The sequence below is a fragment of the Bombus fervidus genome, chromosome 8 (assembly GCF_041682495.2).
Source record: "Bombus fervidus isolate BK054 chromosome 8, iyBomFerv1, whole genome shotgun sequence".
In the NCBI taxonomy this organism is placed as follows: domain Eukaryota; kingdom Metazoa; phylum Arthropoda; class Insecta; order Hymenoptera; family Apidae; genus Bombus; species Bombus fervidus.
In genome coordinates, this window is record NC_091524.1 from 9,802,738 (window position 1) to 9,829,289 (window position 26,552).

At 36.9% G+C, this 26,552-nt stretch overlaps 3 protein-coding genes across 6 annotated transcripts in view; 2 read left to right on the plus strand and 1 right to left on the minus strand.

Moving 5' to 3' along the window:
• Gdap2 (ganglioside induced differentiation associated protein 2) overlaps nt 1–5,789 on the minus strand; it is a 67,974-nt gene extending 62,185 nt beyond the window's left edge. The window contains exon 1 of the mRNA XM_072008570.1: nt 5,503–5,789. The gene's annotated coding sequence lies outside the window, so the exon portion shown is untranslated. The remainder of the gene's footprint in view (nt 1–5,502) is intronic.
• Nucleotides 5,790–7,511: 1,722 nt separating this feature from the next.
• On the plus strand, nt 7,512–11,680 carry LOC139989719 (uncharacterized). The gene is made up of 9 exons (XM_072008233.1): nt 7,512–7,634; nt 8,418–8,549; nt 8,639–8,845; nt 9,291–9,506; nt 9,832–10,005; nt 10,119–10,318; nt 10,379–10,644; nt 10,734–10,893; nt 11,437–11,680. Exons 1-9 carry the CDS (start codon nt 7,512–7,514, stop codon nt 11,441–11,443), a joined length of 1,485 nt encoding a protein of 494 aa, XP_071864334.1. The 3' UTR covers nt 11,444–11,680.
• Nucleotides 11,681–12,074: 394 nt separating this feature from the next.
• LOC139989920 (uncharacterized) lies at nt 12,075–26,509 on the plus strand. 4 transcript variants are annotated; one of them, XM_072008631.1, is made up of 16 exons: nt 13,191–13,355; nt 15,166–15,444; nt 15,571–15,672; nt 18,032–18,877; nt 19,249–19,642; nt 20,083–20,435; nt 21,270–21,701; nt 22,066–22,239; nt 22,342–22,548; nt 22,895–23,146; nt 23,230–23,516; nt 23,742–23,844; nt 23,992–24,180; nt 24,268–24,592; nt 24,788–25,311; nt 25,886–26,509. In XM_072008631.1, exons 2-16 carry the CDS (start codon nt 15,265–15,267, stop codon nt 25,979–25,981), a joined length of 4,464 nt encoding a protein of 1,487 aa, XP_071864732.1. In that variant the 5' UTR covers nt 13,191–13,355; nt 15,166–15,264; the 3' UTR covers nt 25,982–26,509. The 4 variants fall into 4 exon arrangements, with proteins under 4 accessions (XP_071864731.1, XP_071864730.1, XP_071864732.1 ...); XM_072008630.1 differs by lacking the exon at nt 13,191–13,355 and adding an exon at nt 12,075–12,208 and having other exon boundaries at nt 24,268–25,311; XM_072008629.1 differs by having other exon boundaries at nt 12,841–13,355; nt 24,268–25,311.
• Nucleotides 26,510–26,552: the final 43 nt, after the last annotated feature.

The window sequence follows — 26,552 nt, forward strand, 5'->3', positions numbered from 1 at the left end:
GCGAAGGACACGAGAGAATGATGAAAGCCGAAGTTAGAATGCAGAAAAGTTTGCAGATACTAGATATTTAGATAGTGTTTATAATTCTTTTCGAATTGTAATTCCCTTTTATAATAGTTAAATAACTCGTAGTTCTTCCTTTCATTTTTATTTTAAAAAATGTCTTTACTATGGTAAAGAACATACATTAAAAGTCTATTTTTTAAAATATAACTCGAAGTTAATATTTAACCAATATTTTTCTCAGGAAACAATTTTGATATATATATGATATTCAATTAACTCCTTTCGTTAACTTATTTTCAAAGTTTCATATAAGAGAATCCATTATTATGATTGTATTCTTTATTCCTGATTACCGTGGTTTCATTCCATTGCTATTCCAATGCTATCTTATATAGTATAGTAATATCTAATGATGTGATGAATTGATTTACAAAAAGTAACGTGTAATAATAAATTTAGTAAATGTTTAACTTTGTAGAATAAGTCTGTATCTCAATGAGATCGAACATACTAGATGAATTTAGTAATCTTTTTAAATATTATCTCAAATGTTATCGTTATGCTCAAAATGATTGGAAAAACGTATTTGCATCTATAACAAAATATTCCACAGAAATAATTACAATTAAATGAACTGCGCCACCTTTAGAAAAAACATTTTGCAATTGTTTTAGGGTTCAAATCGTAGATTAAAGATCTAAGGTTTGGAAATTTCAATGAAATATTTGCCAAATTAACGTTTCAGCAGGTTTATCAGGAAATTCACGAATTCGCAAAGTTTCTAATCAGAAATTCTGGAGCAAGGTTACGCAATGAAGGATAGGACAGTTCATTTGTTTAGGATTCTTTAATAAAGAATTTCGTAACTTCCGTTTAGACAGACAGCTCGCGAGACACAAGATTTAATTTATTCGGGAACCATCACGAAATTAGAGTTCTCTGTGACGCAGTTGAATATAATCTTACGCGACGTACAGAAAGAAGCTTCGTTCGCTTCGAATTACCGCGAACTCGTCGAGACTTCCGTTATAGAACCAAAAGCAAGTTTCACTGGCACGTACTTTGTATACTTATTAAACTGACTCTTCACAATGTTACTCCATTACCATAAATACTATAGGAAACTTATGACTCGCCTTTATGCTCGACTACAACGAAATTCTGAAACTTCCAATAAATTTCAATAATAAAATCTTTTATTAAAATATACGAGGGACTGAGTAGTAACATGATTCGAGTATATATGCTTTTGCAAAAGCGAAATAAATACGTATTTATCTTGTAAAATATCTTGTTATGAATTTCCAAACTTGTGGATAATATATCTGACATTTTGAAAATATACAAACTTTTTTATTAAAGCATCGCCTCATAACGCCTCGTGTAACGTATATAATTTCTCAGGAAAGTACATACTTAATCAAGATACATATGTAGAATATTCAATCTAAAGCGTTTAGGCAGTAAAAGAGAAAGTTTAAAAGGAGGCTATATTTCTACAGACTATTAATTATTCTATTCCGCAATGATGATCCAATAATTTGAAAATAAAGTAGATTCTATTAAAAATGATACTTTAAGAGCTGGATACAAATTGCTTGCTATTACTAGATACTTTTATAACCGGTTGTATGTTACGTACATCTAGTTTGTGCTAAAGAGGTTTGTAATTCTGCTTTGTCATTGATTATTGTATTACATTCATCTGTATATCATCTTCGAGTCATTATGCAAATGTCTATTGCGTCATATTACGTAGAATGTTCTTAAATTCTCTTTATTTCTGTGTACTTAATGTCGCGCCAAATTCTTCTGTTTTCGCGATTCAAGTGTTAAAAGATCAACTTCATGCACGATTTTCTTCACTGAATGTTTTCATTACTTGAATCATTTTTCCTCCGGTCTTCTTCACATACAGTATTTTAAAATTACAGCATGTACCATACCAAGAAATATCCACTTGGTTCTAAATTATGAAGGAAATCATGAAATTTTCAACGACTTACGACAAAAAAGAAAAGAAAAAATAAATTTCCATTGATTGGATTACTCGAGTTCTTTCATGTGACTTACAAAACGTAACGCTTCAGTATTGAATGGCTTCAACGACAGAAATAGCTGGAAATAGCTCGTCAGGATCCGGTTTTACGACTTTTTATCTTGGTTTCGCGGCTAAAAGCCCAAGGTCTGAAACGACGTAGGAATAATTTACGTTAACTTCCTAAATCTGGAACCGACCTCGTGGAACCGTGTAATTGAATGGTTCGATCTGCACCCTGTCATGCTCCGATTATCGTTCATTGTGTCCCGATTGACTCTGGGATATCGAGCTTCGCGATACACGTCCACGCTTTTTAACTCCTTCGCGCTCGATTCCATTATCAGCCGATATGTGACAGAGGTGTTTTAGCGATCGGATTATCAAACAGGTGACATGACGTCGGTTATCACTTTGAAACGTGAAAAGGCTATAAAAAGAAAGAAGAAAAAAAAATGGGAAAGAAAAATGGAGCTCGTAACGTCGTTTGATAGATACTTTTCGAAAGAAAGATTTTAATTTAGTTGATAATAAAAGGTCTTTGAGTCGCGTGACGTGAAAATGTTCAACGAAAAAGCTGCTAGATTATTGTTTTATCAGAGCAATGGTCTTTTTAGATAACTGCTGTGATTAGAGATAGAATGGAAAAGATTTATACGAGATTCGAAAAAAAAAGGTCACAGAATATTATTGCACTATTATAGAATTCTTTGATAAAAAGGAAAAAAGAATTATGAATCTTCCGAATATTTCATTGAATATAAATTTCACGGTACAATAGTTGTCTCTCTAAAATATCAATTTCTAAAAGACTTTCTAGGAATATTTCTTATATATATTTAATTCTTCTCAAAGAAGAAAATAAATGTTACAAAAGCTTTTCTTCGCTGAGTGCAACGAAATAGTCTACGTTTTCGATTCTGTTGATTGTGATTCTGAAAATTTCACGATCAAAGCTAATTATCGATAGAATATCATTTTTTCGAATTAATAGTTTGTATTAATCATAGTGTTTCCACAAGCTTTAGGTGTATTACAGACTATTACAACAGCAACGTCGCTTTTGTTCGATTCATGCAGCGTACAATGGTGGATACTCTTTGCCAAGCTCCATTGTAAGACTTTCTGAAAACCTTAATACATGAATGTAGTCCATCGAACTTTTGAAATGGAACAAGAGGGAGACCTCGAAGTTTACCTACGTAAATGTGCAACTAATTGACCCGATTACCGTTATTCCTACGTTCTATTCTTTCATTGGTATATCGTGGGATGATCTGGTATCTGATTCTTTTAAAATTACTTCCAGGTTACGATATATCGAAATATAAGACTTGAAAATTTATGAAATATTCGAAGTATTCGATCTGGTATCTGATTGCTATCATCAGAAGGTAATATCATTTTTTTGCCGTTAATTAAAGCGAGTTTTAAAAACCGCTAATGGAAATACCACGTCTTCATTCTGAAGATAACACGGCCCACGTGCAGTAGTTGAAAGAATTTTGTCTTTCACATGAATTATTCGTGTAACTTTAAAGCTGATTAGTTATAACAAAAAGCTTAAATTTGAAAGTATTTCAAACGTGTTTTTAACGAAACGAATGTTCCAACCAAATATTCTCCGTACGATTTAATCTCCTAAATCATAGTACAATTCGTAAATATTTTCTATTTAACAAAAGAAATCACATTAAATTATTCATAATTTCAATCGTAAAATCAGCCATTTGAACCATATGCGTTTTTCCATCTTTTTTAAGATAATATATTTGAGTTAAATGACTTAACATAACTTTCTTATACATTCTCAATGCAATCTAATCTTTTAAGCCACAACAAACCTCTAATTACTAAACGGAAAAATACGGCTTTTCATTTCATTACATAATCATATTTAACATAACCTGATCAAAAATATATCCGATACAATGTAATCTAATTGTAGGTCATAATATCAAAATCTTAATTATTAAATAGTGAGAATTTCGATCTTTTGTTCGATTAGAAATAGATTTACTTTTAAGTTACATTAAATTATTCGAAACCTTAATTTCGAAAGCATTTATTTAAAACATATCTATCACTCCATTCTTTTCACATTTTCTAACAAAGTTTTCTAACAAACTTTATTTTATAAGACACATACGGTCACAGTGAACTAACGGATTTATAATAAAACAACTAAAAAATAAAAGTAGTGAAAAGCATTTAATTTATACCAAATATGCACTAGTGTCCTACTATTTATAATGCAATTCTATTTATTACGTAACGAACGTAAAAATATAACCTATAACCATCAGCCAAAAATCGAAGAATTCTTCAGAATGATCTTCCAAACGACGTTTCTCGAAATTCTCTCGTTCGACCTATCTTAACCTAGTTTCTTCCGACTGAATCAGCTGACGCCTATCGGTAAAACTCTTTTCACATTCGACAGTTGATCGTGAAGGAGCACGTTGTAAACAGGGATCGGTGCACAGCTGAGAGGGGAACGAGCGGATTGGCGCGAAGACGACGAATACGAGACGGAGAATGCACGACAGGAATTATCGACGCGCGCGGCTCGAGTATACCGCTATACCAACTGTACGATCAAGGTCGCGAGCGAGGGTCTTCCGCTGTGTACGTTTAGGCAGTCGATGGAAATGCTTAAAGATATCGTTATTCCGCACTAATTTCGAAAATCACTCTTCTATTCTAATCAATAAAAGAATACCTTACAACAGGCTCTAGCGAGAAAGAGACACTCAAATTCATTGAACACTCGAAAGCATCGACGTTGCTCTTATCTAGATTTCGATCACCTCTTATACAATCATTTTTTAACACTCAAATTACAGAATTTGTTATATATACTTACATGTTCTATATAGATAATTATAATTAGAACGGTACAATGAGAATAGATAGTTATTTGAACAAAAGACAAAATTAATTTGGTTAAAAATATCTATGTGTTTTTACTAAATATACATTAAAGAAATCTGATACTTGTAACATTGATAGGTTTGATACTCTAGTGTTAAAGAATGGTGACGGAAGGGACACGCGTATTTGGAAAGTCTGTCAGGAAAGGGCAGCATCGATAACGATCCGCGTCTCGAGCAGCGCGCCTCTGATAATCGAGTTTCTGTCAGTCTGCTGTCAAATATTCGTCGGTCAGTTGAAGTAGCAAATGTCACGCAATATCCTAACCGTGAATTTTCGGGTAAGTTTATACGACATATACAGTGTAAGGTGCTAGTTAACCTAAAATAAGGAACGAAGGAATCAAGGATTATTTGTAAAGAGTAAGTAGTTCATGCTCAATCGACACGTAAAACGTAAGATTTGTGAATGTGTGACGGGGAATTTTTCATGAAATTCCGTGAACGTGATGAGGGCACGGGAGAAAGCGAGATGGAGGAACCGCGTGCTTAGTCGCGCCGACGCATCGTTTACAGCTCACTCACCTACGAATCGTCCGCCTATCAGCGCGGCCAAAGTTGGACTAAAATGCAGCCTCAGGTGCTCGACAAGTTCTCCGTGCCACTTGGTTGGTGTCTCTCGTACTTAAGTCCGTCGATGCCTGCCGATCGTCTCGAGTTAACGTTCACTGTCTCCTCTTCGTAGAAACGTCACCTCCGTTTCCTTGTCGAGCTGGTCTCGTGAGCGCAGCTCCGAGCGAAAACCCGCCAAGAGGTTCGGGTATTTCGTCGCATTCGTGCACGAACAGTAACTGACGGCCTTGTCATCGAAGCGATCAGTACGGCACCTGAGCGCGCGTACACTCCAGCGAGCCGACTCGTGCGTTAACCAATGAGAGCGCGATGTGAAGAATACCGCGCATGCGCGCGATACTCACAGAATGGCGGCAGCTTTCGAACTTGTCGTTTATTGAACGTTCATGTTTAACCATTCGTACTTATTGTAAAAAGAAATTATATCAATATTATCATGGGTGGAAGTTACATAAATGCTTGTTACTTAAATTTTGTATTATTATTTTTATTGTTAGATGAAAATTGTTTAGTTCAATAACAGGATGATATGTAGTGCTAATTTGGAAGATATTGATAATCATTGATAAGGATAATGAAATATAGCTCTAGTAAATTAATTAGTAGGTTTTCGTGTTTCTCTTTCATGGAAATTGATTATTTAATATTTGAAGGATGTCATGGGTGGAAATTTACTGCAATATATCTTTTTTAAATTGAAATATCGATAAAATTAAACAAATGAAATTATGCATTTTATTAATATTCAATCATTATTAAAAAATTCGCTTGGGATGAAATTTCATCTATGATAGCCTTCAAGCATTAATTTGTGCAATAACAATTTTCGACAGTTTATCGATAATCCTCGTTTTTTGCGTTTAATTTAATTATAATATGTACGTATCTCTGTAAATAAACTCCCTTGGTATAAAGTATAGGTTATTATAAATGTACGTATTTAAATTTGTAACATTTGTTTTTAATGACATATTCTGTATATATGTTTAATTGTTATATTGCATAGCAATGCAAATTATTTGAATAAAGGAATGAATTTCAAGAATAAATGTGTTTTAATACCAATATATATATATATTGTATATTTATGATATTTATTTATAATTAATAACGCAGCAGATTGCATTTAGAGAATAATTTGCATGTAATAAGTTTATTAATTCCTCCCTCATGAGCACAGATAAAATATATCATAGATCTAAAACTCAATGTATTTTTGCTGCATGATCTCAGAATTTCAGAATCATATTACCACTCTCCTATCATTTCCAACGTTATCAATTCAGCATAGAAAGAGATGCCAACGCTACCAATGGTTAGAACTAAAATCAAACATAGAAAAGCTAGTTGTGCATCAAAATATACTACCCACAACACAACATCCCTTATTCCATAAATCTAGCAACAGATTCTTTTACGTTTATTAAATTTATCATTTGCGGCAGTTATGTTAAATATAATCTATAAATTTATAATTACAAATTATAGGAAACATAACAAAATTGATGACCTTTCCACGCTTATTTTAAATTCCGCGTAATGAAAAATGGTATATCAGATACGCTCTATTTCGTTTATGATGTCAATTTTGACGACTACTCGTACTTCGCAGCCAGATGGCAGTTGCTGTCTGTCTTATTCTTTCTAATTGACCATGATATAAATCACGATTATACGATATGTATAAAAAATTTTCTTACATTGTATCTATTTTAACAAGATACAGAATTAATAATCTATTTCTAAATATCCATTCACTGAATTGAATTTATATTCATTATTAATTTAAATTACAACGTCAATTAACTGGACCGCAATTCTTTTGTTTGTTATTTTCCCACCTCAATGATGGTTTGATCATCTCTTACGAAGTAATGAGTACATTTTCAATTCAACTGTTTCCAAAGCGATCTGTTAATCTCTCCTTTGGACCTGTCTTTCTGTCGTAAATATTCATGAAAATGTATTGCTGTGTACGTGGCACGTTTCACTGTCAGTATATCAATGGAGTTCAGTTTAATAAATTAAAAACGAAATATAGAACTGACGAGGATATAGCCGTATGTTACACGATACAAGATAGAGTGAGTGAAGGCTTATCGATCGTTTGCACGGGCAATTAATTTCTCGCTACATAGTGCATTATTACGGTAATCAAATTTTTAAGATTCATACGTCAACACGAGATTGGATCGGAATTTTTCCAAGAGGATGGAGCAATCTACAACAATACCTTACCTTCGAATACATTATTCTATCACCTAAGACGGCGACCTTGACCAATCGCAGTATCACGTTTTTACATACTTTTCATCGAGAGGTTATTAAATATTGCGAATAAGAATATTGGTAGAAATTCCAATAATTCTCATTATTTTAACATAATTTTAAAAATAAGGACATATTTACATTTATATTAATTAGTAGGTTACGCGGATATTTATGCAAATTCAAATTTTTGTTTCGACTTCTAAATTTTATAATGAATGCTTTTTCTTGTATATTTATGCGCATTGTGTGCAACTGTATATTTTTATACATTTAAATTTCCTATAAATATGTAAATATCCATAGTCTACTAATTGGAAAATGCAAAGGTATGGTAACTCGCTGGAAATCTTAAGAAATTACTCCTAATTATCCTTAATATCCATATTTTGATAAAAATAATTTTAGTAACAAATGAACTTTCGACTTATCCTTCTTTACTTTTGATTTAATAAACATTGCTATCTTAATAATCGTTAATTTACTAAACCTTTAAATTAATGAAATCCTTGTAATTTACATTTTATTAATACCATCCTAATAATTAATAATCTTATCAATTCTCCATTTTTGCTGATTTTATTTAAAATTCTACGCAGGCATTGCCAAACGTCGATTACCAGTTCGTTTACGTGAGCAAAGAAATAGAAATTCTGGGTACCAGCTCATATTTCCGTTTCATCGTCATCCCGAATCTTCGTGCCATCGATCGAAACTTAAATACGTCGGATGTAAGTCGCACGCTGTAATAGCAAATTCGCAATATTCGCTCGGTCGGTGAAGACGCATCCAATTGCTAAGAATCGAACGGAATTTTCAGCGTGGCGTCGACACCGTTCACGACGCGCATGATGGCCATCCGGCATTGATCGTGTCACCGACAACAAGCAACGCGGGGAAAATACTTAGATCTAGCAAATCGATCGACAACTTCGTCGAATCTCATCGAACGTGTCGGTCGTTCGTCGAACACAACCAGAGAACGTGTCGATTCTGTACGAAATCGGTGTCATTTACAACAAATAGGGTGAGACAATGGTCATTGTTTATACCTTTGTTTCTGACATATTTCCATTTAGTATTTTTATTTCGTTAAATTCCCGTTATTCAAGAGAAATAGGGCGAGGCAATGATCACACATTAAACCTTCGTTTCTCAAATTCTTTTATTTGGTATTTTTATTCTGTTAAATTCGTATCATTAACAATGATCGTATTTTGAACGTTCGTTTCTTAAATTCTTCGATTTAGCATTTTTATTTTATTAACTATACTTGGTACGTAATTTCGTCAAAATATAACGCGTCTCGAGGTTTAGTTTCGTTGGGAATTATACAAACATACACTGAGAGTTATACAACTAGAAATACCGAAACAATTCGGTATAGGAAATTGAAATTTTGACAAGGTTTCGATTCTCGAAACTAAATTAATGGAGTCGCAATTGTCAGAACAATATTTCGACATTACCAGGTTCAGTTTCTGATGTTGCATAATGAGCAGCTAGTAGCAAGGATGGGCCGTCTGACACGCGATTTGGAGTTAACGGAAGCGGCTGTAAAAAGTGAAAAAATGGCACAGGCAGTGTTGACAAGGAGGTTGCAGGCTTACGAGACGTTCGTCGCGGATATGTTCAAGTGCTTAAATCTAAGAGGAACCGTGAAGATTCTGGATAAAACGGGGCATGAGGTGTTAATCTAATTTTTAATCTTTTTTCACTTTGTATTAATTTTTTCATTGCTTCTATTCCGATTCGATTAATCGAAAATGATATGTTAAAGCAATTGAACACGCAAATATAATATAATATCGAATAACGCGACGGTGACTGGCGCCAGTAATCTGATTTCTTCTTCATTAGAATGTAAAACAGATTAAGTGATAAACCGTGTAGGGTTCTATCAAGTGGAGAATGTTAAACTATTGGTGCAGTTAATACAGCTAAATCATTTGCGAGCAAACTTTCATTCTTCTGCTTATTAAAATGAACAAATAATGGTTATTATCGATTTAGATCATCGTACAAAAAGTAAAACCAAAGAACTTACCGCCGATGCGTGACGAGACAGGTGACAAGCCTGTCCCTATTCTGGAAGTCCCAATGTTGAATCAATCTTCCGAACTTAAAGAGTGCAACGATGGATCAACGACGAATATAAATGAGATGGAGAAAGTTCCTCGAGTATCGGTAAGATTTATTTCACACAAAATATTGTTACAAAATTATGAGAAATTAATATGAAAAATTCTTAACGATAGAATCAGAAAATAATTATACATATAAAATAACAATTTTCGTAGAATTTGTGCGAAACAGAGGATAACGAAGAACGCGTAGCTCTCAAATATTTCAAAGACGATGGATTCTCTGTGAAAAAAGAACAGAACGAGAACGAGAAAAATTTTGAAATTACTTTATCCGTAGAAGAGGGACAGCCTCAGTTGGATAAGGAAATCTTGATATCGGAGGCACCGATTAAGAAGGATCGTGAGGAACAATGGTAAGGAAAGGGTTGAACCGCAGATTGCAAATCCAGCAGCGTGTTGTTTAATAATTCCAGCGATTCTTACGTAACGAAAGAGGCCACGGGCACAACAAACCAACGAGGAGATGAAATATGCACAGTCAACTGTAAGATCGAACAGCCTAACGGTGTCGAGGACGAATTGGAAGACGGAAAAAACATTGTCTATGACGATAAAAAAATCGTGAAAGAGCTCGATTCCTTGATAACCGGAGATTCTTCAAAATGCTGCTGTGACTGTCATTTAAACATGTCGAAAACGTGTAGCTCGAACAAGAGGTTTGATAACGGTAACGTAAATGGTACGGTATATGAGTAACGTTTATTATACGTACGTATATTGACAACGATATTGTATGAATTTTCATTTTATTGATTTGTCTTTTTAAAGAATGGGCGCTTCAATGTGAATGTGACTTGAAAGTGTCGGATAGGATGTATCAGATGATTGATAATTACGCGGAGAACCAGTGCACTACGAGGGAAGCGACGAAGGGTGGTTTGTCCGCGATTCTGATTAAGGGTAGAAATACGAAATTTGCTGTTATCAAGTAATGACTGTTTTCATATTAATTAACATGCGAATCTTTCAATCGCTGAAATTCAAGTGCCAAGCTTCAAGTTTAAAATTTCTTAGTCTCAAATTTTCACAGGGTGGTCCACCTAACTTTACTATTTCCAATATCTTGCTTGTTCTTAGTAATATTAAAAGATGTTTGAGGTATAAGTCGAATGATTTAAAGGTTTAAAAATGGTTCAAAGAATTAATATTGTCGAAAGCAAACGAGATATTCTAGATGATAAGAGTAGATGGGCTACCCTGTATAAACGAATTCTTATGAATTATTTCTTAGTGATTTTTAAATACGGAATTAAAAATTTCACGTGTCATATTGTAAGATAAGTAGGAGAATTCTTAAAATTACTTTTCAATGAATTTCAAATTTTATATAAATATCACACCATAAGGTACATAAACGAATTCCCAAAATATTTTTCAGTGGACTTACACCAACACACGAGAGAAAAGCCCCTATATTATAAGAAAACAAACGCATCATAGCATGAATCACAGCCGTAAATACATGTTGCAGGTATTAACGTACAAAATCAAATGGATTCTCAACAGCGAGATCACTCTTGCGATATCTATCATCGTTGTCGTCTTAATTTGCCTTGCTTCAAGCAATGATTTAGCTGGCGCTATCGATGTAAATAATGAAACGTGTAATCCTGAGGATGATCGTCATTAATTGTTACATTCATATCAAATTAAGTAAAAGACTACATCTACCTTCTGTAATGTTTTGTATTATACTCTATATAATAAATCTGTTCTAACGAAACCGTATTAATTAAACACAAATCTTTATAATTCACCTTGAAAACGTTCTTATGCATTTGCATTACTTTCCAATGTATCGTATTTCAAACCATTTTTAGATAAAACGCTTATTAGAAAAAAAAAGAAGAAAAAAAAGAAAACGATAAATATTCGTAGAGTTAAACAAGATAACAATTCGAAGCTAGTACTCTGTTTCGTAATCTACTAACGCTAATGTTTTCGTTGCAATTGCCCATGAAACGAGTTTAATATATTTCAGGATTATTTGCAGCGTGATTTTTTTTACAGTATCTCAACGCTAATGTGACAGGAAAATGTGCAGGAAGTTGAGGCGCTTCTGTCCGCGAGCACGTGTACCTCTACGTCGAAACGTTTGAAAAACTGACTAAATATAGAATAGCAGCGGCGCTATTGTTAGGTTCAACACGTTTTCGTATCTTCGAGTTTCTCCTTCGACTCCGCTCTCGTACGGTCGTCATGGGACTTTCAGTGGATTTACGACGCCAGGAAATTCGCCAAACGTAAGTACCACCAAGCTTATTGTAATACGCATTTCCGTATCTTCAGTAAAATTAGAAATAATTTTGTTTGGCATTCATTATTTTGTTTATTTCTTCGACAGCTGTTTACGTAAACGATTGTCGACGTCACACAGGAACTGAAGTGGGCAAAGTATTGAATAATAATTGTTTATATGGCTTTCTGCATGGTTAGGACGATGTAATTTATAATATAATATCGATAACTTTTGTTCACTGGTTTGAACATTAAATTACAGAAATCTTTACATAAATATAGATATTTGTATAACAATATATTAATAAGCGACTACAAATAATTTTGACGTAGACAAAACGACATAATTTCTAGTAGATATTTCTAGTCTAATAGAAAATTTCTTTTCACGGGTTTCAGCACTGACCGATAAGAACTTGATACTTATATTAATATTTGATATATTCCGGTACATAATTGAAACTTCACATAAATATCAAAGTATACTCTCAACGATGAATCTTCGCTATTAATATATCAATGCGCAATTACTAACAATTTTGGAAACGTTAATATATCAATAAGAAAGCTACCACAGCTTACAAAATTCTTATCGGTTTCTTATCAAAGCATATAAAAAGCAACTATGTACCGACTTTTCCGCTCATCGTAAGCGATACATTAGCAGCTACCAAACTGGTAAAAGTTTAAACAACCAATTAAATATATCAACAAGAAAGCAACAGCCACTTCTGAAATCCACATTTCCGTCTCACTGAAAAAAAAAAAAAAAAAAAAAAGGAAAAAGAGAATACAAAAACCTATCCTAACAAATACCTCAATTCTACGAAACACCGTTCTTCAAGACCAGATGGGCCATCTAAGCGAATTTAATGGCGTTCTACGGGCCAAAAAACCGATCACCGCAGAGATCCAGGAAGTTTACTGAAGCTAAAGCTTTCTAGATCAGAAGACTAGCGTCACACGGAAGTGGCAATCGCGCGTGCGCGACAACCGAAGCGAACGCTTGGACGTTCTCGCGCACGCGGTCTTTCGAAACAGTATTTTTAGAGAAGTGAGTCGCTGGCCGCAAGCGGCGACGGTAGTCAAGTGTCGCCGTTGACCCTAAGGAAATCGAACCCTGCGAACCATCCACGATTCGGATGACCACCGGTGAGTCCACTCGTGACAACCTAAATCGTCCTAAAAATCGTTCAATCTACGGAAGCAACAACCCAGTGACATGTTCGTCTCGCGTCCGCCATTTGAATTTCCTCTCGATACTATTTCACGTTTCGCAATTTCCTTTGACTTTCACGCAACACTCCCTCGTGATTGTACCGCGTAAACGCGTAGATGTTTTTAAATTATACTCGATAGATTGGAAGAGGTACGTCGGACCGTTCTTATGGATCTAAATTTGGATCGCGTGCCGAACCGCTCCGTACATCTATTTATGATGTATTTATGGCATCGGACTTGCGACTCGTGTTCACGTTTGTTTCGACCCGTGTTCTGTCTCTGTTGATCGTTTCTGCGGCAATTGCACCGGATTGTCTGTGATTTGTTCTCTTTTTCCTACTAATTTCTTGGCAGAATCGAATAATTTGAGAAATATGATAACATTTTGAACAAAGTGGACATTGCTTGGCTCCCTTCTGGTTTTAAACGCAAGTTTTCCAATGAGTTGGACGTTTGATATGGTCGGAGTAAATTTGTTTAACAATAGTACCATCGAGTCGTTTTATTAGCTCAAACGTTAATATTGGAAGCTTTGAAGAATTGGATTGGCGCAGTTGGTTCCTCGTTTCTGTTCTTCGTTTGTTACGTTTTCATTGCGCATCCCTTTAATTATAATAATCTGCGTGTAACATATTTATTGTAGTATATTATAAGCTAATAGCTGTGTAATGGAGGAAAGTTGAAAAAATTAGATTGGTTGCCTCTTTGTTTTCGTTAGTTCCGTTGGGAAATGCGCGGCGCTTTTCGATCGTAGATCGAGTTATATTTAAGTCATATTTACATCGCGCCTCGTACCGCGAGGAAAGACTCGGCGGCACGCGAGTCATAAAGCTTGTTCGAGGATTCGCTGCCGTAAAAGATGTAGCTTTGATCTCCAGCAGGAAGGAAAAAACGGAATCTCAAGCATCGAAAGAAACAAGAGAGAAATTCCGTTCTCTGATTCATTCGTTTTTATTCGTAATAACTACATTTTTACAAATTTCCTTCTCTTCGTGGTTCGTTGTTGCTCGTTTTGTTAAAGAAGACTAACGGTAGATTTTAAAATAAAAGATCTAGACAGATATGTCTTCTAAAAATACGAGCTGACCCGGTCTGACTTTTTTCTTCTGTGCCAACTCGCTCACTCTACGGAGCTAATCGAGAGTTGGTATATTAGTGGCAACTAAAAGAATAGATTCGTTTATCTTCATATAGTTCTCGTGTTTCGTAACTCCACGGGGAGTAAAACTGATAACGTTATCGGAAAATTAGCGTCATTTGTAGTAAATGATAATAACGAGGTCTCGCGTGTGTTTAGGTGATATTCGTATCTCGATTTCGTGAAAGTTTAGACATTTTTATTGGAAACAGCTTTCACAGAAACAGAATGTTAAAATTTAGGATTATTAACTGAAAAAGGTGATCGAAAACAGTAAAGAGAAGCATTAAAAAGTTCTCATTTGGAAAATTACAGAATCGTGGACTGAACAAGTAGAATCCGTCTTTCGCGAAAATCCAGAATTCTCGACAATTACAAGCACCCAAAGACGTCGAGAAAATAATGAAAAAATTCTACGGCAAATAATATTTAGGATTCTATCGACTTAAAACTCTATAAACTACGTGCTGTCATTCAAAGACCCTAGAATAATAAAGACTGAGGAATCATAGGATCAATCAATGGAATTAATAAACGAAGATAAGACTACAGTTAATAAAATGTACAAACCTTTGATTTGTATGATTTGAAATATTCTTGCAGACACCTCGCAGCTTCTATTTCGAAACAGATCAAACGAAGCTCTTGTAAATCGCGACGTCAACGAAGAGATTAGCGTTTGCTAAGTAGAATAAGTACAGTATGGGTGCGGCTGGAAGTAGTAGCAGCGCACCGTTCTCGTCGGCAGCTTTGAGGAGACAAAGCGAGGAGACGTTTGTCTACGGGACTGAGGAATCCTGCTGTCCGGAATACGCGAACGAAAATATACGACAAAGGACGAGGACCAGCGCGTTCGACGTGGGTGAAGAACCTCGATCGCAGGTTAAATATAAAACGAATATTTATCGTGTTAGCTTCCGAGGAACGTCGAGACGAGACAAGCCACGAGAAAATGCTTTAAACACTGTTATATATCGGATTTTATTTTAATTCGGTGGAATTTTGCAGGGTCCAAGTCCTTACGCGACCTTCAGAGGCGAAGAACGTTCCAGTCAAAGACCATCAGCACCGAGTTTGTCGAACTTGCGATCCCCACGACGAGAAACTTTGGTAAGCGAAGCTTTTATCTTAGGCTGCAGTTAAACAGAATAGCTGTAGACAGTTGGCTCGCGAAAATATATCGTCGTCCGTGATGAATCTTTGTGGATTCGGTGTACCGGAAATCCCAGGACCCAACGGAAGATAGATATCGTAAGTAGAAAGTAGAACGTAAACAAGTTCATAAATAAGATACTTAGGAGAATCCCATTTGCGTCGGAGTAGAATTAAAAGAGAAGTACAAAAGAAGTTTGGAATTTGTCCAGGGTGAAGACAATGGTTGTTCGTGCATTTTCAGTTGACAAATTTTCTAATAGATCACCTAATTCATACTTTGGAAGACTTTATGATCGATATACACGTACGTATATGGATATTCTTGGTTGCAAATATTGATATCAAGGGAGATACTTGGTCGAAAGAATTTGTAATTTTCTATTTGTGAATTCGAAAGGGTAGTTCAATGGAGAAATGTGCACACCACCTTTACGTCTCGTATTTCTTTTATTTCCAGTACTTATCTTCTCTTTATGACTCAACTTTCATCTTCGGCAGCATGATTCACAGGTTCCGATTGTCTCGACGTGAAAGAAGATCTTTGAAATACAGTAATACTTCTTACATCACTTCCTATTAAAAACACCAATAAAACCAGGCTATGGGCCCACTCAGACCATTTTGCACATATTCCTAGAAACAAAATTCCTCGATCTTGGTCGCATCTCGAGAATTAAAGCCGAAGCGTTTCAAAAGTATCTTCACTGATTCGTCGGCCAATTTTCTTATTGACATTGGAACTACCGACGAATGAAATGTAAAGCTTGTACCAAAGAAATTGAAATGAAAGATACATGAAAAAATACACATAAACCTATGAAAAATTAGAAATTGATCATTTTCATTGCTTTGGCAGATCTGCCGACACTTCGAGATAATAAATCTAACGTTTAAAGACTTCTCTAAACTAACAAAGTTCTAAATCAACTTCCTCTTTTAAACTGTAAATTCTACGAATCACGTAACAATTTCAAACATCCGATCAGCAGTGTACTTTCATTCTGACTTCGTCAAATTACTTTGCTTTCGATGATCAATGTCTAAAATCATCTTCACGGTAGCAAAATCCAAAGTTAACTTTCTGCCTGAAATTCTGCGAAATTTTCGAAATCTCCTTTAAAATTCTCCTTCTAAACTATACAGTTCTATAACGTTCAAAGTCTTCTCGAAAATGGTGAAATTCTAAAGCGCACAGCCAATTCGAACATCAGCCAATAGCGTACACGTTCTGAATAATCGGAAAACGCAATAGAAAAATGCGAAAGCTGTTGTTCAGAGCTCATCGGCGACGTAGATGTCGGCAAGAGATTTTCCCAGGCGCGCTCTTTTGTTTCGTGGGAAATCTGGCCAGTCTCCAAAAAGCTCGTGGCTCCTCATGATTTTGGGAGAACACGCTGAGTCACGGCCACCGTGGCGCGTCGAGTTCGCAGGCATCGATCGCGATCACGTGCCCCTCGTGTCTCGAGCTTCTTCGGCGAACGTCCTAAGCTTCGTGCCAGTACATTCTCGTAGATCGTTCGACGTGGATCGAGCTTGCAGAAGCTTGCCGACGATCCGTCATAAGAACAATCTTTTTTGTAACGATTGCATGGATACGCGGACCTCAAGGAGCTGCAGAATTTTAATCAGACTCAAGAAAGGCTAAGAATATATAACCGAATTCTCTTGGCATCCTCTGCTACTGTTTATACGTAAGTTCTTGTACAGCGTAGAATCTGTTGCTCCTCTTGATCGCCAAGATTTATTGGTATCCAGTATTCGTTTTGCAGAGGATTTAAAGGAAATGATTAATAGCGTTTGAACTAGGGTTACAGTGACTGCGGGCATTTTGATATTTACGAAATGTCAATGATATTGTAACCAGGCACATTGATTATCATCATTGCGCTGGAACAGTTTGAAACAGATTTGAGAATGTACATAGAATCTATGGGACGTTTAACGCGAGTATGTACATATTTCGCAACATTCACACAGATGCTTAAGCAATCAATTATACGTCGTATTAGTAAACTTGGATATTCAGTGGAATCATCTTTAACATTTATCGTATCTTTAAGATGACTGTTCGCGCGTTCAAGATTTGTTTAATTTATTTTTTTTTAATTCGCCTAATTCCTAGTTTCTGTCGTTCCTATCTTTCCCTTCGTTTACCATTGAAACGGACGTAATATCGTGACGCAAGTCTGTAGAACGCAATGCAAAGAAAGCAACAGGCTGGTCCGCGTAACCATTCCTTGAACCAGAATTCCGATCGTCGATCGGCTCGATTCAATTAACGTCTCTGAAATTAGTCCACTTATTTATATTGCAGTTGACGTACGCCGCGCAGATGACAGGTTGGCAGACGGCCGAGGAACATAGCCCTTCGTTCTCTCAGCAGAACCAAAAGGCTATGGAGGTGATCTCGCAGCTTGCTATGGCCAATCAGCAGCTGGCTTCCGCGAACACGGCGACTCTGGCCAATTTGGAGGCACTGTACATGGAGTTATCGAGAGAAAGGGAACTGAGGAGACGAGTGGTTTCTTCAGAAGCGCTGGACGAAGCTTTGAAGAAGAGACTGACGATGGACGAGGAAAGAGATGACGAAGATGAAGATGAAAGGCATAGGATGGAGATTAGGATCGAGAGATTGGAAAGCCTCTTAAGGAAGATTCGTTCGAGGATAGAAAGGCTGGAGACGGTGGTGAAGACTCGAGGATTCGATAGAGAAGACGAAAGACAAAGTTCTACGAGTATCTGTGATTCAAAGGAGATTCAAGACTCGAATTGTCGACAGACAATCGATGATCTGTGTGATAGGCTTCCAAATAGCATCGAAGTACCTGAACACGAATTTAAAACGCAAGTGGACGAGGCTCGAGCAAAGACTGTTTCTAGAGTAAGCGTCGCGTACGTTGAGGAAGATGTTAGAAGCTCCAAGTGGAACGACGGTGATCGTTCGAATTTGCATTTAAAGAAATCGAAGGTTGAAGCGAGAGAAGGTAGATTAGAGGATGAAGTGGAACAGGGTGTGGATAAGAAAGAAGTGACGAGGTTGTTGGAGCAAGTCGAAAGACTGATGGCTGAGCGATCAGAGTATCAATGTGAGAACGAGAGGCTGGTGAAAGAGCTGACGGAGGAGAAGGCGATGGTAAGGAAGCTGACGAAGGCTTACAAGGTGAGTTTTTGCTCGTGTTTCTTCATTTTTAGGGACTCGATCGAATTTTTTAAATTTAATTTAACATACTTGCTAAAATATTCCATCTCATTTTTGTAGTTTATGTAGTTTGTGTGTTGCAATATATTTCTAGAAACCGTAATCATGCAGAAACGAGTAAATAATTAAATCGACAGATTAAAACGAACTATACATTTTATAATTTTCTGAATGGATCATTCTCCATTTAATGTTCTCGTTCTTTGCTTAATCTTCTCATTCTCAATTTAATGTTCTCGCACTCCATTAAACTCTTCCATTTAGAAGATATAGTCTTCGCAGCCTTTTATTCATCGAATTTATCGAAAATAAGAGCGATGATTATTTTATAGGAAGCAAACACGCGACACGAGGAGGTGGAATCGAGGTTGGAAGAGCGCAGACAAGAGTACGAAAATTTAATGACGAAGTTCGACGTCGCTACGAAGGAAACGGAGAGATTGTTGAAGGAAATCGATAACTTTAACGTGTTAAAAGGCACTGCCGAAGCGAAGATCTCCAGTCTCGAGCAAGATCTGCAGAAGTCGCTGCTGGAAAAGGAGGAAATCATAAATATCGAGAGCCAGAGGTCTTCGGAATTAAAAGCACAGCTGTCGGAAGAGATATCCGATAAGAAGAAGCAGATAAAGGCTCTCGAGGACGCTTTGGACGAGATTCAAAGACTGAAGGAGACTATCAAGACTGAGAGAAAGGACGAGGATGATGACGATCTGAAGGAAGACGTTGGTACGTTCAGCTAGTGAGATTAAAATTACAATTAATATCAACTACGATGTTGGCAGGGATAAAACTTTTTTTTTTTGTACAAAGTAGATATGTCCTAGGAATAAATAATGGTAAAATAGATGTAAGAGGAATCATTATATCTTACATTTCTTTTTTTATATTTTTGTAAAAAGACATGTGATGCACTAGGCTCCAACAATAATTTTTTCAGAAATAAATAAATACGCAATAGAAAAGTTATTATCTTCGTTAATACACATAATATATGTATTTAATTTTAAAGAGAAATTTGTGTGCTTTTTTATTCAAAATAATAACAGATTGATAAACTTTGCCCCGATTGCTCTCAAGACATAAAAATTCTCTTGATAAAGAGACGAAGGAAAACTGAATGTGTTATGACTGTTTAAACTATCATACGATTACTTTACTTCAAACAGGTCCGATCGAATCGATAGACGATCCGCAAGAAAGTCCGCCTGTCGATCGCACGACGAACATCGAAGATTTCAAAAAGGAATTAATCATGAAGAGGGAGGCAAGGCAAAGAGCAATAGCAGCAGTTTCGTCGGAAATGGAGCGACTTAGACGAGAATTAGACGCCGAGAAGGAGGCTCATTCGGAAACTTCGAGGATGTTGGATCTTTTAAGATCCGCGCAGAAAGATGAACAAGCTCAAACAATCGCGGCAAATGACAGATTGAAGAAGTCTAGAGAGAAAGATCAGAAAGCAAGCGAACACGAATTGGCCGCGCAACGTCTAGAAGCTCAACGACTAACGAGCATTTTAAAAGTAAATTTTTCTTCTATATTTTATTTATAAGAGAGTAGAAAATGAAGAGTTCTATGCTGATTAAAATTGGAACAAAGTCGGTCGCTTGAAATCGGTCCTTTGTAAGCTGTTTTCAAATCTAGTTAAGACAGAAAGCACGTGCCGGCAAGTTTACACCTTTCGCTTTAAAAACAAACTTCTCGTGGAGGCAAGCAAACAGAACGAAACAGAATGGAACAAAGAGACAGTTTAACCTACAGAGTAGCTAAACGCTTAGATTCCCCCGATCAATTAATTTTAAAACGGCCTTTGTTGATGAAAATGATTAGTCGAAGATTTCTATTAATTTTTGGCCTCTAGCGTTATTTTTAACGTTTAAAAAAAAAAAATAAAAAGTTCGTTCCACGAACCAAACTTCGTTAGAAACGTCGAAAACTTAACTCCAAAACTGCTACCGAAATTTCCTGTTAGCGTCGAGTTTATGTAACGCTCAAGTTTATGATCCACATTTTACCCTCATAAATATTGGCAAAATATCTCCCAAATTATTTCTGCAACTTGTCTCAACATCGAACGCCAAAATTTGCGGTCCCATAAATATCGAAATATTATTCGCCAAATTATTTTCGGAATTTCTACCTTCTTCAAACCTCCAGAAACTTATAAATCGAATTTCATTCTTATAATTATTGACAAAGTACGTATTTTCAAAATCATGTCTGAAATTTCCCTTGTTAATAAACTTTCGCAATTAATAGTACAAACTTGGCTTTCGTAATTATCGAAAAGTTCCAAACTTACCTCCACAAATATCGGCAAATGATCTAAATTGTAAAATTCTCTTTCTCGCATCAGATATCCGACGAGCTGAGGAACGACATCCGCATTCAAATGGATAAGGTGGACGATCTGCGATATCATTTGGAGACTGAACCGGATCAGCATCGGTACCGCATCCGTTGCTTGTCGGATATAACCAACCGGTCGCGAGAGGCCGTTTACTTCAGGGAACGTGCTGCCAACGATCTGAAGGACCATCTAGCAGAGATTCTGCTGCAACTTGGGGACAGAAGCTTCTTAGAACAGAAGGACGACGTTGGCCTGGAGTGCGAACGTCAGCTGGAGAATATCAATAGCTTGAAGAGCCTCTACAACGAGAGGCTGAAAGTGCTGAACGAACTAAAGGAGACGGCAGCGAGAGAGTTAGCTGAAACCAGGGTCAGATTGGATCACTCGTTGAAAAAGTGCGAGTGCTTGGAGGAGGATCTAAAGAAGGCTGACGAGAAGGTATTAAGTCTATAAGTTATCTAATTTATTTTATAAATCATTTAAGTTTATAAATCGGTACGCCTGCGGTAGCATGATGCAGAGTCCGGTACGTTAAGTATTGGGAACATCTTTTGCAAAAAACCCCAAAAATATCGACTTGAATTTTCTTAAAGTTGAATGAAACTAAATTTAGCGATACAGAAATTTTTTAGCTGAAAAACACTTGGGCAGTGAGTCTCCAGTAGAAAGTCACACCCAATTTTCTTTTTTCTTTTTTTTTTTATAGAACAAATGTGATATTCTAGAATAATATTCGAGATATGACTTTTCTTGTGACAGAACGCACGTTTCAGATGTAGTTTTCTCTGTATGTTTGGGACAGATCGACACGCAGGATACGGAAATATCAAATTTGGAGTCGCAGTTGGGACTCACCAAAGCGGACTGCAGAGATCTTCAGAATCAGATGTCTCTGATTAATAGTCTGTTTACGCAGATGCTGTTGGGTGCTACCTCTGCCGACATGGATCTCGATCGACTGACTCAGTTACTTCAGGTATTGCAGAATTATGACATGTTTTCCTAAAACTGACCACGCTTTTGTCCATACCTGTTGTGGATTTTGGTTCGTGAGTATCGTACGATGGAATTTTAACAGGAGAATCACGACCTGATCTGCAACATGGCGAGAGAGGAAGGCACCGAGGCCGCCGCGCTTCCCAAGCTTCTTCTCGATTTAATCGAGCAAGTGGAGGGCAGCAAACCGTCCCAGAAACGAGCTGACGGAGAGAACGGAACGGAGGTCGAAGCAGAGAAAAAGGAAGACGACTTACAACAAGAAGACATAGCTCACAATCTACCTAAAGTAAGAATTAGAAATTTCATTTCCTCTTTCAAATATTTACGAGCAATTTAATCCTTTCGCGGGATCGTTAGAATCCTCCTCGCATCACTGAGATGTAACCTAACTGCACATCTCGTTTGGTAAATTATATTTAATCTATTTTTTTCAAATTTGAATATATCGTGATTCATATTATTATATTATCGTATTTTTCGAAAAAAATTCTGTTTCGAGAGGATTAAACGTGATTATGATGTAAAAATAGAAAAAATAGAAAATACGTAAGATATTCAGGGTAGATATATCTATAAAAATGTAAACTCGCATAAAGACTCGCGATCTAATGATGGGATATTGTCTGTCTCAGGTTTGGCGTGTCTTGTTGGAGTTGCTGAGCTGTCACGCAGAATGTGCTCCGTCCGCTTCAGCGGCATCCTCTTCAGATCCCAATATCTGTTACAAGTCAGTCGACACTCCAGCTGGTCCCAGATTGGTGATTTCAGTCAGCAAAACGTACATTCGCCTGAAAGAATTAATATTAGAAAAGAAACACTTGGAGAAGGAGATGAATCGAATGAAACAGTTGAACGTCCATTTAGAATGCAAACTCGGTGAACAGGTAACAAATAAGAATCTCACCTTTCCTTCTCCCTATTGTCTGGCAAAACAGTTTTTCAAATTAAATCTCGCGTACGTCTCTAGGAAAAACGATTATCGACGGTGTCGGCGGAATTAAGCAAAACCTGGACGATAGTCGATCGAATGCAAGCACAACATCATCAGTTGCACACGCACGAGAAGATTCTTCGATACGAGTTGCAGCAGAAGCGAAAAATGTTGCAAGAATTGAAGCAGGAACTGGAATACTGCCGCGAGAAATGGGAATCCGCTAGACAGAAGAACACGAACACGGAATTAGAGTGGAGAAGTTTGAGAAGAGAGTTTGCAGCCAGAAAAGCTCTGGCTTCTCACGATTCTTTCAACAATAGGTAATTTACAGAAACAATATGAACGTAATTCATTAAAGTAATTTCTATCGTTCGACGACATTAAGTCAAGTTATAGATGTGGTTTCTTTGGAATTGTTGTAAGATAGCAAAATATTTCAGTCTACGAACGCGTCCAACTAATTTATGCGTCTAATATAGAATAAGAATATAAGTTTCCAATTATAATCTTCATATCGGTGAACTCTTATCAATTCTTCGATACAGTGCGGAAAGTGGGTTCAGCGATGAACGTGGGGACGATACCGACGAAGAAGACAATGCCGTGGAAGGAAGAATTAGATTAGGTCCACGCAGAAGACCGCGAAAGGTTACTAATAATTCGATTATCTTTAACGTCTACTAGAATCTTGCAATTTTCTATATCATACAAATATATTAGATATTAGTTCAAATACTGAAATTTTACATATAACAAAAATGTACGATATACACATAACGAAAAATACATCTTTAGGAGAGTCCTCGAGCACCAACACCAGACACAGAATCAGAGCAACCGACCGACACCGAGCTATCCGAGCCAAAGACAGGTTCCTCAGCGACACTGGAGCAACGAACGCCTACTCCAGAAACAGAAGCAGAGCTAGACGAGACCGAAGTCGCGGAGGCAACTCTAAATGCTGAATCCACAAACGAGTCACCAGTAAGTTAACAACCATTAAATACGTTTTCTGTTAAATCCAAACTCACTAACAATCATAAAGTACTCGAGACTTCTCTCCTTCGATAGTTGATCCCAGGAAGTCCACAAGAATCGCTAAATCCCCTGGACCAGGCTCTGACAAACGTCATCCAGAATCTCATAGGAATCGAGAGCAGTATAAACGTGACGTCAGCAACTTTCGAAGCTTCAAACGATGAAAACGTGACGGAAGACATCAGGGGTGATCAAATGTTACCAACCATCGAATCCTGGTCTACAAGTCTTCCAGAGCCTGAAGGAGTCATCGTGAAAGAGACCAACAAAGCTTTCAGTCTCGATGCTCCAGTACAAACTCACAGTGAATCGTCGTCGATCGCAATGGAAGATGCTCGAAGCACGACGAATACGGACGGTGAGAAAGAAAAGAACGAGGACTCCTCAAAATTGTCCATATCCTATGTACCTAGTGCAACCAGTGTAGTCAACACACAGCCTGTGTTCTCTATCGGGCCCTTCCCTCCGTCCAGCGTGGCACCTTCGATCGTGAAAAACGTCCAATTCAGCGAACCCTTGATCGTCGGTCCATCTAATCGATTTTTTGCTCCAGTTTTCGGCGCGTCGTTGTCAAACGGACAAGTTTCCTCGTCTTTCGACACGCCGACAAGCGAGGACGTGGTGGGCTCTAAGGAAAAACGACCCACCAAACCAATGGAGAGCGTTGTCGATTCGGATAACGTTTCTGTGGGCTCTTCGTCGAGCATAGAGACTGTCAAAGAGTTTGCCACGACAGAATCTGCTTCGTCGAGTTCACCAGGTGAAACTGGAAAACGAGACGCGAGTTCGACAGAAGCTGGTGGATCTGGGAAACAGGAAGACAAGAAGGTTCCTGGTGCAAAGAGTAGAACACCGGAAGAAGCTTTAGCTGCCAGGGAAGATAGGTTGAAAAGATTGGAAGAGCAGGCGAAATGGTTGATGAATAAGATGAACGCGACCAATAGAAGAGGTTCTGCGTTGAGTACTAGGTTAGAGGAGCTTCATGAAGTCTATGGGGAACCGCCTGTTCCTCCTCCCATGCCTGATGTCCTGCCTAGTCGAAGGTTAAGGACTACTTTGTCGGATCTACCTCGTCAGGTATGGATGTTTTATATATTGTAGAAGATATTTTAGCTTGTGAGCTTCCTGTGTTTAGTGGTGAATGGAATACGTGGTTCCAAGTTTTTGGCACGTGTCGTGTAGTCTTTGAGTTCACGAGACGATAATTCATTGGTGGGTTTCGCGCGTAACGTTCTATTAAAAGTGGCTGTGGTCGTGGGTTTGATATTTACGTGCGATGTCATCGCAGTCTGACAGTAACAGGTTCTTTACTTCAAATTTATCGTCTTCTTTTAAGAACAATTTTTCCTCATCGTTATTTTTTTGTCCGTTGTTTTGAATTTTATTCACCGAATACTAAATACTTCGTTTATATAATCCATTTTTTAAACTTTTTACTGTCGTTACTTCTTCGTCTTGGTGTATCTTAATAATTTCAAAAATACATATTAAGTAACAATTTAGCAAATTGAAATATTCTACTGCCTTTTACGTCTGCTATTCTATTATTTCCATTCACATACTATATACTTGATAATACTATGCTTACTGATATGATATATTTAATAATAAGTTACAGAACGACGTATTTGATGACTGTGTTATTGTTCAGGTACCTGAATCATCGACCACCGAGGACGCCAAAAATACCGAGAAGCCCGACTCGAGTGGCGTTCCTAACGAACCACCACCCGATAACACGTCTTGAGACGCCTACAATTTTTAATCGTTCGTTTACGTCGCGTTTATTTCTGTCGTGTACAGAAACGTGAAGAACACGCTTGTTTGAGTCTCGTCTCGAAACACGTGTCGGCTCTCGTTTCCAAGAGGAATTATATAATTTTAGGATGATTCTATCTTTTTAGGCTCGTCCTATATATTAAAAAAAAAAAAAAAAAAAAGATACGTATTTTTCACGAACAACAAATCGTGTCGTCTCGTCTAATAATTAAATCTACGTAAGAAATGTAATTTGTCTTCGTAATTTAAGGAAAGACTTTGAAACATATCATTGTGATTCAAAGCTATCGAATATTTCTACTAAACTTCCTTTTTCTCTTTTTTCATGCTCCAATATTTTTATTATCAATGTACCATGAATTTATCGATGTAAGTAACGTCTCGTTGTTCCTAACCGAGATTCTGTATGTGATCATTCTGGAATCCGTTCCTGTTTTGTACCTTCTACAAATTGTACCTACTAATTTCGCTGTATAAATAAAGATTCCTTGAAAAATCTGATATTTGTTATTCATCTATTTCGTATGCCTTCTGTAAGT

Coding starts and splice junctions, on each gene's coding strand:
- LOC139989719 (XM_072008233.1), top strand. CDS start 7,512: ATGTATTGCTGTGTACGTGGCACGTTTCACTGTCAGTATATCAATGGA. Junction 10,006..10,118: donor AGAAAGTTCCTCGAGTATCG/GTAAGATTTATT, acceptor CAATTTTCGTAG/AATTTGTGCGAAACAGAGGA. Junction 10,319..10,378: donor AAGGATCGTGAGGAACAATG/GTAAGGAAAGGG, acceptor TAATAATTCCAG/CGATTCTTACGTAACGAAAG.
- LOC139989920 (XM_072008630.1), top strand. CDS start 15,265: ATGGGTGCGGCTGGAAGTAGTAGCAGCGCACCGTTCTCGTCGGCAGCT. Junction 22,549..22,894: donor TAGCTCACAATCTACCTAAA/GTAAGAATTAGA, acceptor TGTCTGTCTCAG/GTTTGGCGTGTCTTGTTGGA. Junction 23,147..23,229: donor AATGCAAACTCGGTGAACAG/GTAACAAATAAG, acceptor GTACGTCTCTAG/GAAAAACGATTATCGACGGT.